The sequence below is a fragment of the Ammospiza caudacuta genome, chromosome 17 (assembly GCF_027887145.1).
Source record: "Ammospiza caudacuta isolate bAmmCau1 chromosome 17, bAmmCau1.pri, whole genome shotgun sequence".
Classification (NCBI taxonomy): Eukaryota; Metazoa; Chordata; class Aves; order Passeriformes; family Passerellidae; genus Ammospiza; species Ammospiza caudacuta.
The window spans coordinates 2,897,453-2,911,165 of NC_080609.1; the positions used below are offsets into that span (position 1 = coordinate 2,897,453).

The 13,713-nt window shown below is 68.9% G+C and overlaps 1 protein-coding gene across 3 annotated transcripts; it reads right to left on the minus strand.

Annotated features, from left to right (window-relative positions):
• Positions 1-253: 253 nt before the first annotated feature.
• Positions 254-11,653, minus strand: SEPTIN12 (septin 12). Of its 3 annotated transcripts, XM_058816112.1 has the most exons (11): positions 11,529-11,653; positions 8,470-9,405; positions 3,157-3,372; positions 2,513-2,641; positions 2,267-2,348; positions 2,034-2,171; positions 1,333-1,450; positions 1,161-1,256; positions 954-1,050; positions 709-760; positions 409-606 (listed from the first exon to the last, which is right to left on the minus strand). In XM_058816112.1, exons 1-11 carry the CDS (start codon positions 11,581-11,583, stop codon positions 462-464), a joined length of 2,064 nt encoding a protein of 687 aa, XP_058672095.1. In that variant the 5' UTR covers positions 11,584-11,653; the 3' UTR covers positions 409-461. The 3 variants fall into 3 exon arrangements, with proteins under 3 accessions (XP_058672098.1, XP_058672096.1, XP_058672095.1); XM_058816115.1 differs by lacking the exons at positions 8,470-9,405; positions 11,529-11,653 and adding an exon at positions 6,571-6,719 and having other exon boundaries at positions 254-606; XM_058816113.1 differs by lacking the exons at positions 8,470-9,405; positions 11,529-11,653 and adding an exon at positions 4,037-4,180 and having other exon boundaries at positions 254-606.
• Between the last annotated feature and the right edge of the window lie 2,060 nt (positions 11,654-13,713).

Here is a 13,713-nt window from a genome sequence, read left to right on the forward strand (position 1 = left end):
CGACACCTCCACACCCCTCCGGCACCTCCGCTCCCCTCCCGGCACCTCCAGCACCCGATAAGCGGCTCAAAGTCCAGCTGTGCCAGCTGCCTGGCTGGGTAGGGTGGGTGAGGTGGCCAGGGGAGGGCATCTGCAACCCGGGCACACCCCACAGGCAGCACCTCCCCTTCCCCAGCCTGCCTGGGGGCCACAGCAGCCAAGCAGCACAGGAGGGCGGTGGCACATCAAAACTTGGGAGTCCAGCAGGAGGGCGAAGGCTGAAGGCTCTGGATTAACCTTTAATGTCACACAGGGTCCGGGGGTCTGTGCCCATGGCAGAGCTTGGGGATGAGGGACCCATGTCAGGGCAGGTGGGCACTCCTGGGGGGGCTCTTCACCCCAGGCAGGTTCCTGGCACAGCCATGGTGGGCAGGGGTGGGCACTGCCATGGGTGCAGCGGTGCTCTGGGGGCACAGGGTGGCTCAGAGGTGGCTGCTGGCCTCGCCCTTGGCGGGCAGCCCATTGAGGGGGCCCAGCCCCGGCCGGTTGCTCTCGTTCAGCCGCCGCACGCGGTAACTCTCGTAGTGGACGTTGTGGGTGATGTCCTTCAGGTCCTGCAGGTGTGACCTGCCCGGGGTGGCACGGGGAGGAAGGGCATCATGTCACTGTCCCCCCCACCCTGCTGTCACCCCGGGGGGGTCCAGCACTCCCAGCCCTGTCCCCTCTCACCGGATCAGCAGGTCCTGCAGCAGGGGGAACTCGCAGTGGGCTGGGTTCTCCACTGCAAGGCAAGGCAGAGGGGCAGCGTCGGCAGGAGGGCTCGGTGGCACTGGGATGCCTGGGCAGCGCACCCTGGCACGCTCTGGGTGCCACCAGAGCCCAGCACAGCTCTGTGCCACCTGCCATGGCCCGGCACCCCCCCAGGTGAGGACACACCGTGGGTGCAGGGCCTGGGGGTGAGGGGCTCTGCTCACCTTCGATGATGCCCCACTTGGTCTTGCGGCCCAGCACCCGCTTGCCATTCACCTGGTGCTCCTGGTCTGCCCCCACCACGGCGAAGGGAATCTTCTCCTGCCAGCAGAGGCTGTGCTCGCCCTTGGTGTCCCCTGGGGTCCCCAGGGTCCCTGTGCCCCACCCTGCCCCCCAGGATGGTCCCTCGGTCCCAGGACCCCGGCACTCACACGAATCCTGTTGTTCAGTGCCCTGTCCTCGGGGTCCTGGTCGAAGTCCTCCTGCGGGTACACGCTGATGGCGTGGGTCCTCAGGTCCTCCTGGATCTGGGGGACACAGGGCTTGAGCCAGGCTGGGGGGGACATGGGGCAGCCCAGAAGCCCCCTGGGGAGCTGTCCTCACCCTCTGCTTGAATTCTGCCCGTTCCTCCAGGGTGAGCGTGTCAGCCTTGGCGATCACCGGCACCACGTTGACGATCTTGCTGAGCCGCCGCATGAACTCCAGGTCCAGCGGGCGCAGCCTGGCAAGGGCCAGCGTCACTCCAGGCTGTCCCCACCTCTGTCACTGCGGGGTGACCCCACCACTACCACGGCAGGTCACTCTGAGGTGACCCCGGAACTATCAGCCTGAGGGACCTTCCCCACGACCTCCCCATGTTGATACCCTATCTCTCTCACCCTGGGGTGACCCCACCATCATCATCCCAGGGTGACACAACCACCCCACAGTGACCACCCCGCCACTGTCACCATGGGGTGACCACACCACGACCACTCCAGAGTCACCCTGAGGTGCCTCCACCACCATCACCTCAGGGTGGGGTTATCACCCCAGACTCCACCACCATCACCTCAGGGTGGGGTTATCACCCCAGACTCCACCACCATCACCTCAGGGTGGGGTTATCACCCCAGACTCCACCACCATCACCTCAGGGTGGGGTTATCACCCCAGACTCCACCACCATCACCTCAGGGTGGGGTTATCACCCCAGACACCACCACCATCACCTCAGGGTGACCCCACCACTGTCATCCCAGGGTGGCACAACCACCCCATGGTGACCCCATCACCTGTGGGTGCTGTGAGCGGGGGCCACTCACCAGTGACCTGTGGGGGGCACAAAGTAGACACATCCATGGACTCGGGTGTCCGGGATCTTCCTCTTGCGGGTGATGAGGATCTCCTCCCGCAGGTACCTCTCGTACTGCTCGTTGATGTATTTGATGATGGGGTCCCAGCTGAGGATGAGGAGTTGAGGGACGGCACCTGAGCTCAACCCCCACCCCAAACTGCCACCCAGGGAGCTGGGCTCCTGCTCCCCATTGTGTCCTACCAGTTGTCATTGTTGATCTGGTCCCCAAAGCCTGGCGTGTCGGTCACCGTCAGCTTCATCTTCACCCCCTTCTCCTGGATGACTGTGGGGCACAGGTGGGTCAGGGGGAGGGAACATTGGGGAAAAGCAGGGGAGCAGGCATGGGGGATGGTTTGAGGCTGTGAACACAGCTTCAGACCCCAGCCCAGCCCCCTGCTTCTCCCGAGGGCTGGTGGGAGGTGGTGGTGACCATGGTGGTGACCTTACTGTGGGTGATGGACTGCAGCTGCACAGTTTTGGGAATGCGTTCCTCCTGGCCGGGCTGCGAGGACTTGCGGCTCACCTTGGACTTGAAGAGGGTGTTCACCATCGTGGACTTCCCCAGCCCGCTCTGCCCTGAGGGGACACCAGCACCTCTGGTTTGTCACCCAGGGCAGTAACATCTCGATATCCCCTTGGGAGCCACCCAGAGTTTGGGATAACTCTGCTTTATCCCCAAATACATTTCTTCCCCAAGGCAATAACCCCTTGGTATCTACTTGGGACCATCTCAGAGGTTGGGACAGTCCATTTTATCCCAGGAATAAATTTGTTCCCCAAGGTTACAACCCCTGGTACACATCTGGGAGCATCCCAGGTTGGGCTAGTCTGGTTTATCTTCCAAATAAATTCATTCCCCAAGGCGACAGCCCCTCAAAATCCATTTGGGAGCATCTCAGAGGTTGAGATGAGCTCACCTACCAGCATTACTACGCTATGCGGTATGACATATTACTCATTTTCGATTGTTTGCTACTTAAATCAGTTAAATTTCCTTAGAATCCCTTAAAAGCATGATTTCTCCTGGCATGGTGGAATCGGAGCCAGTATTCCCACCCCACCCAGGAGCAAACCCCACGCCCGGCGCTCACCCACAACCATGATGTTGAACTCAAAGCCTGTCTTCATGGTTTTGATTTTCATCTGGTCGAGCACGGCTTCGATTCCCACGTATCCGAAGAGCTGGCAGCCCACGGGGCCGGGCGCCATGGAGAGGGGCACCGCCCCCTCCTCCTCTTCCTCCTCCTCCTCCTCGTCCGGCACGGCCGGCGGCTCCATGCTGCGCTCCTCGGGCTCCAGGCTGCTCCCTGCACCGCGGGATGGGCAAAGCCGGTGAGCCTGGAGCCCGGGTGCGCACCCCTCCGTGCCCACCCCTCGGTGCCACCCCTCGGTGCCCACCCTCGGTGCCAGCCCTGCGCCGGCAGCGTTGCCCCGGCAGCGGCGGTGGCGGCGGGCACGCAACCCCGGCACATTCCCGGGCCCCGGTGAGGCTGGGCATGGCAACGGGGGCACGGCACCCCCGCGCCAGGCTCCGGGCAGGTGCCAGGGGCATCTTTGGGGTGGTCGTGCCACCGGACCCCGCGGTGCCACCGGCTGCCCTGCGATCGTCGGGCACCGCGGCCGTGCCCAGCACCTTCTGCCCAGCGCCTTTGCCCAGCCCACGCGGTCACCGGGCACCGCTCCGGCCCCAGGGCAGGCTGTGCCACCCCACAGCGCACCCACACCGTGCCCCGGCACTGGGCACGGGGGCACCGCTGGTGCAGCGCAATCCCCGGCACAACTCGACCCCCAGGGACACGCGGGGTTTGCCCGGGCACGGTGCCCGGAGCGTGCCCCACACCGGGGCCACCGGAGCGCCGTGCCCGCCCCAGCCCTTTGTGCGGCAGCCCCAAATCCCCTTCCTCCTCCTCCTCCTCCTCCTCCTGCTGCTGCTGCTGCTGCCTCCCAGCCCGGCCATTGTTCGGGTCCTACCTCGGCGCCGCGGTGCCCTCGCTCAGCGCCCCGCTACGGCCGGGGGGGTCCCGGGGGCGCCATCCGCAGCCCGGCCCCTTCCCTTCCCTTCCCTTCGCTCGGAGCTCCCGGCTGGCACCAGCCCCGCTCCGCCGAGGCTGCGGCTCCCACGCATGACCAGCATGGCAATGCCCGCCCCCCGCAGCCCCCTCCCCAGCGCGGCCGAGCCCCTGCGCCCGGTCTGCCGATCGACTGGGGGCGGGGAGGCTGTGCCAACCCGGCTGTGCCAGCCCGGCAGTGCCAACCCGGCAGTGCCAACCCGGCAGTGCCCACCCGGCTGTGCCAACCCGGCTGTGCCAACGCGGCCGTGCCCACCCGGCTGCGGAAACACGGCTGTGCCCACCCGGCTGTGCCAACGCGGCAGTGCCAACCCGGCTGTACCCACCCGGCTGTGACCACCCAGTGCCGGACCAGCACGGATGGGGACCCCTCCCACGGCATAGGACACCCCCAATCCTCGCTTTGTCCCCATCACCCCGTGGCACTGACTGGGAGCGGGAGTGCTCGGCCGTGGGCACGATCCCCACTGGCACCCGCGGACCACCCCGCGCTGTCTGTGCCCCCCGCCCTCCCCAGCAGCCCCTGTGCCCGGCGGGGTGGGACAGGGGGTGGTGGCCCTGCCACCCGCCCCACTGCCGCAGTGCCCCACGGCGCTTGCGTCCCCCCACGCCGCAGCCTCCCCCGCGTGTGCCAGCCGGCGCTTGGCACCGGCGGGGCTGGAGCGGCAGCTTGCGATGGCCCAGGCTGTGAGGGACCTGCTGAGACCGTGTCCGTGTGCCACGCAGCCAGGGGACAAGGGACATGTGGGCAGGGCCCGGCCTGAGCCAGCCCGGGCGCCAGGAGATGATGGAGATGAACACCCCCATTGCCATGGCAACGGCATCCCGGCGTGGGAGCCACCCGCACCCTGGGCCCACCGGGTGCCAGAGGGATGGCAGGCTTGGGGACAGCGCTGTCGCATGTCCCAGATGTCCCTGCGCCCCCTGGGTCGGGGTGTTCCTCGGAAGTGGTGAAACAGCCGCGGATTTCCTGGTGACAGCGGCGACACCCGGCCGGGGGCCTGGGGAGGGCGGGATGCCCATCCCAGCAGGGATCCACCCACCCAGCACCGACCGTGCCAACAGGGCGCTGCTCCACAGGCTGGCAGCGACGGCGGGTGGGAAGCGCCCAGCAGGGAGAGGAGCCCGACAACTACGGCAGCCCTCACCCCAGAGAGACATCACCCCTGTGCCCCCAGCCTGGCACCCTTCCCATCCCTGCCAGCCTTGGCAGCTGCCAGGACACATCCAGAGCCAAGTGGTGCAGCCTCTGGGGCCATCCAGGGTACTGGGCACTGCAGGAGGGAGCACTGGAATATTCTGGATGGCTGGGCACTGCAGGAGAGAGCACTGGGATATCCTGGCAGTGCAGGAAGGAGCAGTGGGATGGGATGGGATGGAATGGGATGGGATGGGATGGGATGGGATGGGATGGGATGGGATGGGATGGGATGGGATGGGATGGGATGGGATATCCCGGGTTCTGGGATATCCCGGGCGCTGGGCACTGCAGGAGGGAGCAGGTGGGATTTGGTGCTTGTCCCCCCCAGCTCCCCAGGGTGGTCCCTGGGGTGCAGCCCCCACAGAGGGGCTCAGCCACTGCCCTGTGCCCTGCCAGGACACAGCCACAGCCAGAGGGCACATCTGGGGTGACACTGGGAGCTGCACCCCCCGCTGCCACCCCCAGGGTCCGGAGCCCCCCGTGGCCCTGCCCTCGGTGCCAAAAGCCCCGCTGGCAATGGGCAGCAGCCGGGCAGCCACGTGGGAGCTGTCGGCATCCCCAGGGAGCCCCGGGGCAAATGGCTCCTGCAGCCAGACCTGTTCCAGGACTCATCACGGATGCTCTTATTTTCCAGACAGGGACAAGTAATCCCGGGTCCGTGCTCTCTCCTCCATGGATTTTAATTACCGATGCAGGGTTAATTGGCCAGTTCCCCGGGAAGCCTGTAATAAAGCTTCTAGGGTGGAGGGTGCTGGGAGAGGATGAGCTGGGACAGGAGCTCCCTGTCCGGCTGCTCACCACTGCTCCAGACCTATCCCGGGCACGGGATGGGGAGAGCCAGCTCTGGGTCCAGCACAGGGGAGCTGATCCCCCTGGCACAGGGATGGAGGTTTTGGGCATGCACCCACCACCCTGGCACACCACAGCTCTGTCTGCCCGGCTGATCCGACCCAGAAACACCAGCGCCTCTCCCAGTGCCACACACGACCTCAGGGGACAGAGGTGACAGTCCCCATGTGCAGCCAGACTCGGAGCCAGCCCGTCCGTCTGGCCCTGGGAGCCACGGGACGGGGCTGGGGTGGCTGGGGACGGACGGGGAGCAGAAGCAGAAGTGAAGCATCGAGCGAAACCCCGCGCCTGCAGCGCTGCTGGGGACAGGGGACAAGGGACAGGGACAAGTCACCCGGCCCCTGTGCCCGCACACCCCCTGCCCGCTGCCACCGCGCCATCCCTACCTGGGCGAGCCGGCCGGAGCCGGGGCTGCTGCCGCCGAGAGCCGGACACCGGGGCCAAATGGCTCCTGGGGTGCGAGGCAGAGGGCGGCTGCTGCCCACGGCTCCTCCTCCGCTCCTCCTCCTCGTCGCCCCGGGCCCTGCGTGGGCGACCCGGCGTGGAACTGAAATGCGGCGGCTCGCTGGGAGCTTCCTCCTGCGGGGCTCCTGCGGGACCCACCGCGCCTCGGTGCCCGGGGCCACCGCGGGTGTCAGCGGCTGGGGGCCGGGCTGGCCTCCCGGGAGAGGAAACCGCACGATCCCACCTCTTCCTGGCACAGAACCCGCCGTGCCCAGCAGCGCCTGCCAGCCCCCTGCCAGCCCCGGGCCATCTGCAGGGCAGCCGGTGCCACCCGCTGCCCGCTGGCTCCCGTGTCCCCCCAGCCTGGGCTCGGCTGCCGGCCACCAACACGGCTCTGGCCTGAGCGTGTCCCCTCATCGCCCCGGCTCCGTGTCCCCATTTCCCTGTCACCCCAGCTTGCTCTTGAGCACTGTGTCCCTGTCACAGCCCTGAGCACTGTCTCTCGTCTCCCTGTGACCCTGGCTTGGCCCCAAGCACCGTGTCCCCATGACCCCAGCTCAGCCCTGAGCACGACTGCATCACCACAGCTTGGTCCTGTGTCCTTGTCACCTCCTCTTAGCCCTCAGCACTTTCCCTTTGTGCCCCCATCAGCCCGGCTTGGCCCCAAGTACCGCGTCCCCATGTCCCTGTCACCTCGGCATCACCCCAACTGCTGACCCTTTGTGTCCCCATGACCTGTGTCAGCATTGTCCCTCAGTGTCCCCATCACCTGTCTCAGCCTCGAGCTCTGTTCCCCCATGTCCCTGTCACCTTGGCACTGCCCCAACTGCTGTCCTTTGGATTCCCATCACTCCTGACAGCCCTGAACACCACATCCTTGTCCCCATCACCTGTCTCAGCCCTGAGCACTGTCCCTCAGTGTCCCCATCACCTGTATAAGCCCTGAGCACTGTCCCTCAGTGTCCCCATCACCTCTCAGCCCTGAGCACTGTCCCTCAGTGTCCCCATCACCTGTGTAAGCCCTGAGCACTGTCCCTCAGTGTCCCCATCACCTGTCTCACCTCGGGCTCTGTTGCCCCGTGTCCCCATGACCCGGGCTGTCCCCAGCCCCATCCCTGGCCCGGGGAGCCGCGGGCAGCCGGGCTGGCTGGGCAGCAGGGCCAGGGGCATTGCTGGGGATGATTCAGAGCAGATGTATGGATGCCTTCGCCGCGTCAGTACTTAGGGCCCGGCCACGGCGGCTCCGCGACAGCAGCGAGACGGGCAAAGAGCCCCGAGCACCCAGCCAGGGAGCAGCGGCAGCCGCGTCCCGGCCCGCCCGGCGCCCTCCGGAGCAGCCGCTGGGAAAAGGGACACTTGGGGCCTGGGCACGGGCACGGGGCTGGCACGGCGGGAGCCGAGGGCACGGGAGCCGCGCCGGGATCCGGGCAGCGCTGCCCGCGGCACCGGGCGCACGCCGAGCACGCCCCGCTCCGCCTGGCCCCCCGCCACCTCCCGAGGCCCGCGGGGAGGGAGGAACAGGATCCAGCCCCGTGCCAAGCCGCGAGGGATGCGAGGGGAAGAAAGCGCTGGACGCGGGACAAGATCGCGGCGATAGGCGGGCGGCACGCGCGGGGCTCGCGGGCCCCGAGCTGCTCCAGCGCCGGGCGGGCCGGGAGCGCCGCCAGCACCGCGGGGACGGGCGGGCCGGGAGCGCCGCCAGCTCCGCTCGGCTCCCACAGCCGGCACGGGGAGCGGCGAGCGGCCCGTCCCCAAAGCCGCCGTCACCGCTCGCTCCTCCCGCCATCGGCTCCTGCGCCCGCCGAGGGGGACAGAGGGACGGGGACAGGAACGAGTCCTACCGTGCTCCGGCGTCACCGCTGCCCCGCTGCCGTCCGCAGGCTCGCCGGGAGCCGCTGCCACCAGGCGGGGTCCCCGCGGTGCCACCTGCCCGGCGCTGGGGAGGGGGCCCGGGGCCGGCAGCAGCACCAGCCCCCCCGGGAAGGCGGGCTGGGAGCTCACCTGCACCGTCTGAGGCTGCGACACCAGCCTGAAGGTGGCGGCCTGGGGGGCTGGCAGTGCTGGCAGCGCCCCTGCCCTGCCCTCAGCCGCCTCCCCCGGTGCCCAGGGCTGGGCAGGGGCTCGGCGGGACGGGCTGGGGCTGAGGGGGACCCTGCGCTGGGGCTGGGACACCGCGCGGGGAGCCGGGGGCAGCCCCGGGGCCGTCTCTGTGCCATCGTACAGGGCGGAGGAGGAGGATGAGGAGGAAGGCTGCTGGGTGCGAGGCTGCGCTGCAGAGCTCTGCGTGCCCCAGGGCCGCGTCCCCAGGCCCGGCTCCTCGGCGATGTGCAGGTCCAGCGCCGGCAGGGAGCCGTGGCTGGCGGCGGCCCCGCGGAGGGGATGGTCCAGCTCCACCGGGAACACGCTGCCGTGGGACGGGACCTTCTTCAGGCCGGGGCTGGAGACCGGGGGGCTGCCCGGGGGCTGGGGGGGCCCGGTGGGCGCGGGGCTCTCCAGGCTGGAGGAGGAGCTGCGCTGGCTCTCCCCGTCGCTGCCCGGGCCCGCGGCCGAGGCCTGGCGGCTCTGGAAGGAGGCGGCGCGGGCGATGCCGGTGCCGCCGGCGCCGTTGGCTCTGCCGGTGGCCGGGCCGGTGCCGAGGCGGGTCCGCAGCACGGGGCTGGGCACGGGGCCCAGGCGGGGCGGGTGGCCGGGCTGCAGGGGCTGGTGGCTCTCGCCTGGGGACAGCAATGAGCCGGGGGCCTCGTCCCCATCTTCTGCCTCAAACGACTTCTTGAGCGCTGGGGACAGAGAGAGAGATGGTGGCACCGGAGTGGTCCCCGATGGCACCCGTGCCCTGCCCTGCCCCATGTGTGTCCCCCCATCACCCAGAGGTGCCCCTGATTGTGAGCCCGTCCCACCGAGGACCCCGGCCCGGCGCCAGCTCCTCCCCAGCCCCGCTGTCCCCGAGGGTTTATCATTGTTCCCCGGTCGATCTGGCCGGTGCTGCCGGCTCCCCTCGCAGCACACTGCCCGCTTTATTCCCCCTGAAAGGGATCCGGCCGAGTAACCGGATCCCCGCCTGACCCTCTCCCCTCTCCCCCTGCATCCCTCCCGGCAGCCGGGGAGGATTCCTGCCCTTTCCCGGGCCTTAACCCTGGAGCCCGCTGGTGGCAGCGCCATCGCCCCGCTCGGGGACTGTCACATCCCGCTCTGGTGCTGCTGCTGCGCCTCCCACGCGGCCTCACAGCGGCCACGGGCCCTGGCACAGCCCCGGTGCCAACATCCCCACACGGCTCCCCGGGGCTGCAAAGCTCCTGCAGGGCCGCTCCGGGTGGCACCGACCCCATGGGGTGACCCCGTGAAGCCCCCGCGGTGCAGCCGCCCCCTCCTTCCCCCGGGAGCCCGCGGGCTCCGCACGGCGCCGGCAGCCGGGACAGCGCGGGGGGCCCGGAGCCTCCCTCGCTGCCAGCGCCGAGCGGCTGCTTCCCCGGGGGGGCTCCGTGGGGGCGGCCTCGCTGCGCCCCTGCATCCTGCTCGCGTGTGCCAGCCTGCCCCGGCACCCACGGGCTGGCACCGGCCCGCCCGCACCCTCCTCTTCCTCGGTGCGGGGGCTCAGGGTCCGTGCCTGTCCCCTCCCCTGTGCCCCGTGCCCTCCCCTGTGCCCCGTGCCCTCCCCTGTGCCCCGTGCCCTGTGCGCTGTGCCCGGGGCAGGGTCAGGGTCAGGGGACGGGGCGTGGGCGCTGCCGATCACCGCTGTCCCCAGGGCAGGGAATTGTCCGGCCCTGCCCCACCGAGGGCCACGGGGTCACGGGGCCGCGACCCCCTCCCCACATCCCTGCCTGTGCTTTGTTACCGCCCAAAATGCCTCCTTTCACCCCAAACCTGCCTCTGGCTCCTGAGCCGGCCTCATCCAGGTGTGATGGGCAGCGGCAGCAACGAGGGGATGCGGGGCAAGGTGGGGGTGGCAGAGGGAGAAGCGGGGGTGGCAGGAGGTTTGGGACGGATGGGGGCTCGGGGGAATGGCAGGGGGTGAAGGTGGGGTGTCAGGAGGTGGAGATGTTGAGATGGGGTGCCAGGGGGTTTAGAGGGGTGGCAGGGTGCTCGGGGCTGGTGGGAGGTGAAGGAGGGGCGCCAGGAGGTTCAGGGGGGCTGTGGGGGTTCGGCGGGGGCTGGGGGTGTCCCCGGCAGCGGCGGGGTTAAGGTGCCCGGGGTAGGTGCACGCATTCCTCCCCGGCGAGGGCAGCAGCAGCCCCCGGGTCGGGTTTCGCCTCCCGCCCCCGGCCCGGCCCCCCCCAGCCCCCGGCCCGCGGGCAGAGCGCGCACACGCGGGAGCGCGCACGGGGACACCGCGGGCTGGGGGGTCCCGCACCTTCCCCGCAGCCTCGGCCGCCCCCCCAGAGCAGCCCCGCACCCCCCGGGCCGGGGGCAGAGCAGCCCCCACGGTGCCCATTCCTGGGGTCACCCGTGTCCCCGCCATGTGCAGCCCCCGGGGGCGCCACCCCCCAACCCAGTGCCCACCCGGGGAGGGGAGCGCAGCCCCTGCGGCGCTGAGAGCTCGGGGAGCCCCTCAGGCTCCAGCTCAGCATCCCCCAAATCGCAGCCCCCTGTGGGGAGCGCAGCCCCCACCACGCTCAGCCCAATTCAGGATCCCCAGCCCAGCAGCAGCCGAACCCCGGACCGAACCCCAGTGCCCCCCGCTTCCCCCTTGGGGACACCCAGGCCCCCCAAAAGCTCAGCCAGCAGCATCGCCCCCACAATCAGCCTCCGGGCGGGGGGAGTGCAGCCCCCACCATGCTCAGCCCTTGGGGGGCACCCCCGGCCCCGAGACCCCAGGGCAGCAGAGCCCCCCCCACCTTGGGGACACCCCCGGGACACCCCAGGGAACCCCCGTTCCTCCCAGCCCCGAGGGGGGGTCCCGCACCTTCGAAGTCGGAGAGGATCCCGTCCAGGTGCTCCTTGACCGAGAGCCGGGCCATGGCGGGCCGGGGGGGGCCGGGGCTGCCGCCCACCCGCGACCCCCGCACGCGGAGGGGGCAGCGCGGCCGAGCCCACCGAGCCCGGCACGGGACGGGCCGGCGCCGCTGCCCTCGGCGGGAGGGGAAGGAGGAGGGGACGGGCCGGGGGAGGGGAGGGGAAAGGGAGGGGAGGGGGAGGTCCCGCCTGCGCCCCCGCCCCGGCGCGGGACCCCCCCGCTCCCCCGGGCCCGCCCCGTGCCGGGATGGGGATGGGGATGGGGATGGGGATGGGGATGGGGATGGGGATGCAGCAGCCCCGAATGGGGGTCCCGGGCAGCCTGGGTGGCCCGGAGAGCCGGGGGGCTCCCGGCCAGGCCGGAGGGATCCCAGCAAGGCTGGGGGGGGCTGGAGGATACCGGGCGGGATGGAGGTGCCGGAGAGGCGGGGAGGGACCCTGGCCAGGCTGGGGGCAGGCTCCAGGGGCAGGGGGCTTCCAGCAGCCTGTCCTCCCCAGTTCTGCATCACCAGGAATTCCCAGCTTGGAGCAAGAGGAGGAAAACGCTCTGGAACAGGCAGGGCTGATGTCGCTGTGTCCCCGCTGGGTGTGGGGTCCTTGCTGGAGTGTCACCCCCTCCGGTGTGACCCTGCCCGCGGCTTGTCCCCTGCTGGAGCGCCTGGAGCATCCCTGGGGCTGCGCTGGGGCTGCCCCCCAAACCAGGGCTGGGGCTCTGCTCCCCCCGACCCGGCTGCCAAGGGTTAACCCCAGCCCAGCCCCGGCCCGCGGCCGGCTGCAGATGGGGAAGGGGAAGGAGCTGGAAATGCCTCCTGCACCCACAGCAATCCATTCTGAACCCAGAGCAATCCCTGCAGCACCCACAGCAATCCCTGCAGCACCCACAGCAATCCCTCAATCCCTGCACCCAGAGCAATCCCTGCACCCAGAGCAATCCCTGCACCCACAGCAATCCCTGCAGCACCCAGAGCAATCCCTGCACCCAGAGCAATCCCTGCACCCACAGCAATCCCTGCAGCACCCACAGCAATCCCTGCAGCACCCACAGCAATCCCTGCAGCACCCACAGCAATCCCTCAATCCCTGCACCCAGAGCAATCCCTGCACCCACAGCAATCCCTGCAGCACCCACAGCAATCCCTGCACCCACAGCAATCCCTGCACCCACAGCAATCCCTGCAGCACCCACAGCAATCCCTGCAGCACCCACAGCAATCCCTGCACCCACAGCAATCCCTGCACCCACAGCAATCCCTGCACCCACAGCAATCCCTGCAGCACCCACAGCAATCCCTGCAGCACCCACAGCAATCCCTGCAGCACCCTCAGCAATCCCTTCCTGCCCCAGGTGGGACACAGGGACACGGCCACAGAGCCCTGCTAGGCCCAGCCCTGATGTGGAGACACAGGGCAGGGACCAGGCATGTGGGACATGAGAGTGGTGGCCTTGGTCATGGCCAGGCTTTGGGGATGTTCAGAAGTGTCACTGGCCCATGGAACCACAGGAATGTTGTGGTTGGGAAAGTCCTGAGATCATCAAGTCCAAGCACCCCTCAGCACTGCACACCCACGTCCCCAAGTGCCACATCAATGTCTTCAGATGGTGACCCCACCACTGCCCTGGGCAGCTGTGCCAGTGCCTGATCACCCTTCCCATGAAAGAATATTCCCAATATCCAACCTAAACCTCCCCTGGCCCAGCTTGGGGCTGTTCCCCCTTGTCCTGTCCCTGTTCCCTGCTGTCCCCTCCTGTCAGGAGCTGTGCAGAGCCACAAGGTCCCCCCTGAGCCTCCTTTTCTCCAGGCTGAGCCCCTTCCCAGCTCCCTCAGCCCCTCCTGGTGCTCCAGCCCCTTCCCAGCTCTGTTCCCTTCTCTGGATCCGCTCCAGCCCCTCCAGGTCCCTCTGGCCATGAGTGGCCCGACCTGTCCCCAGCCCTGGAGCTTTGTCACCATGCTCAGCCCCCCCAGCTGGGTGGAAGGGCTGGAGCTGGGCTGGGAGCAGCTCTGGAGCTGTTCTGAAGAATGCAGAGACCTTCAGAGCTTTGGGACTTTTCTGGAGCAGCTTTGAAAAGGCTGGAGAGGTTTTAAGCCATTCAGAGCCCTTTTCAGGGGAAGTGCAGAAGAGCTGGAGTGCTTTGG

Coding starts and splice junctions, on each gene's coding strand:
- SEPTIN12 (XM_058816112.1), bottom strand. CDS start 11,583: ATGGCCCGGCTCTCGGTCAAGGAGCACCTGGACGGGATCCTCTCCGAC. Junction 2,349..2,512: donor GCTGCAGTCCATCACCCACA/GTAAGGTCACCA, acceptor TGTGCCCCACAG/TCATCCAGGAGAAGGGGGTG. Junction 607..708: donor CTGCAGGACCTGCTGATCCG/GTGAGAGGGGAC, acceptor CACCCCGGGCAG/GTCACACCTGCAGGACCTGA.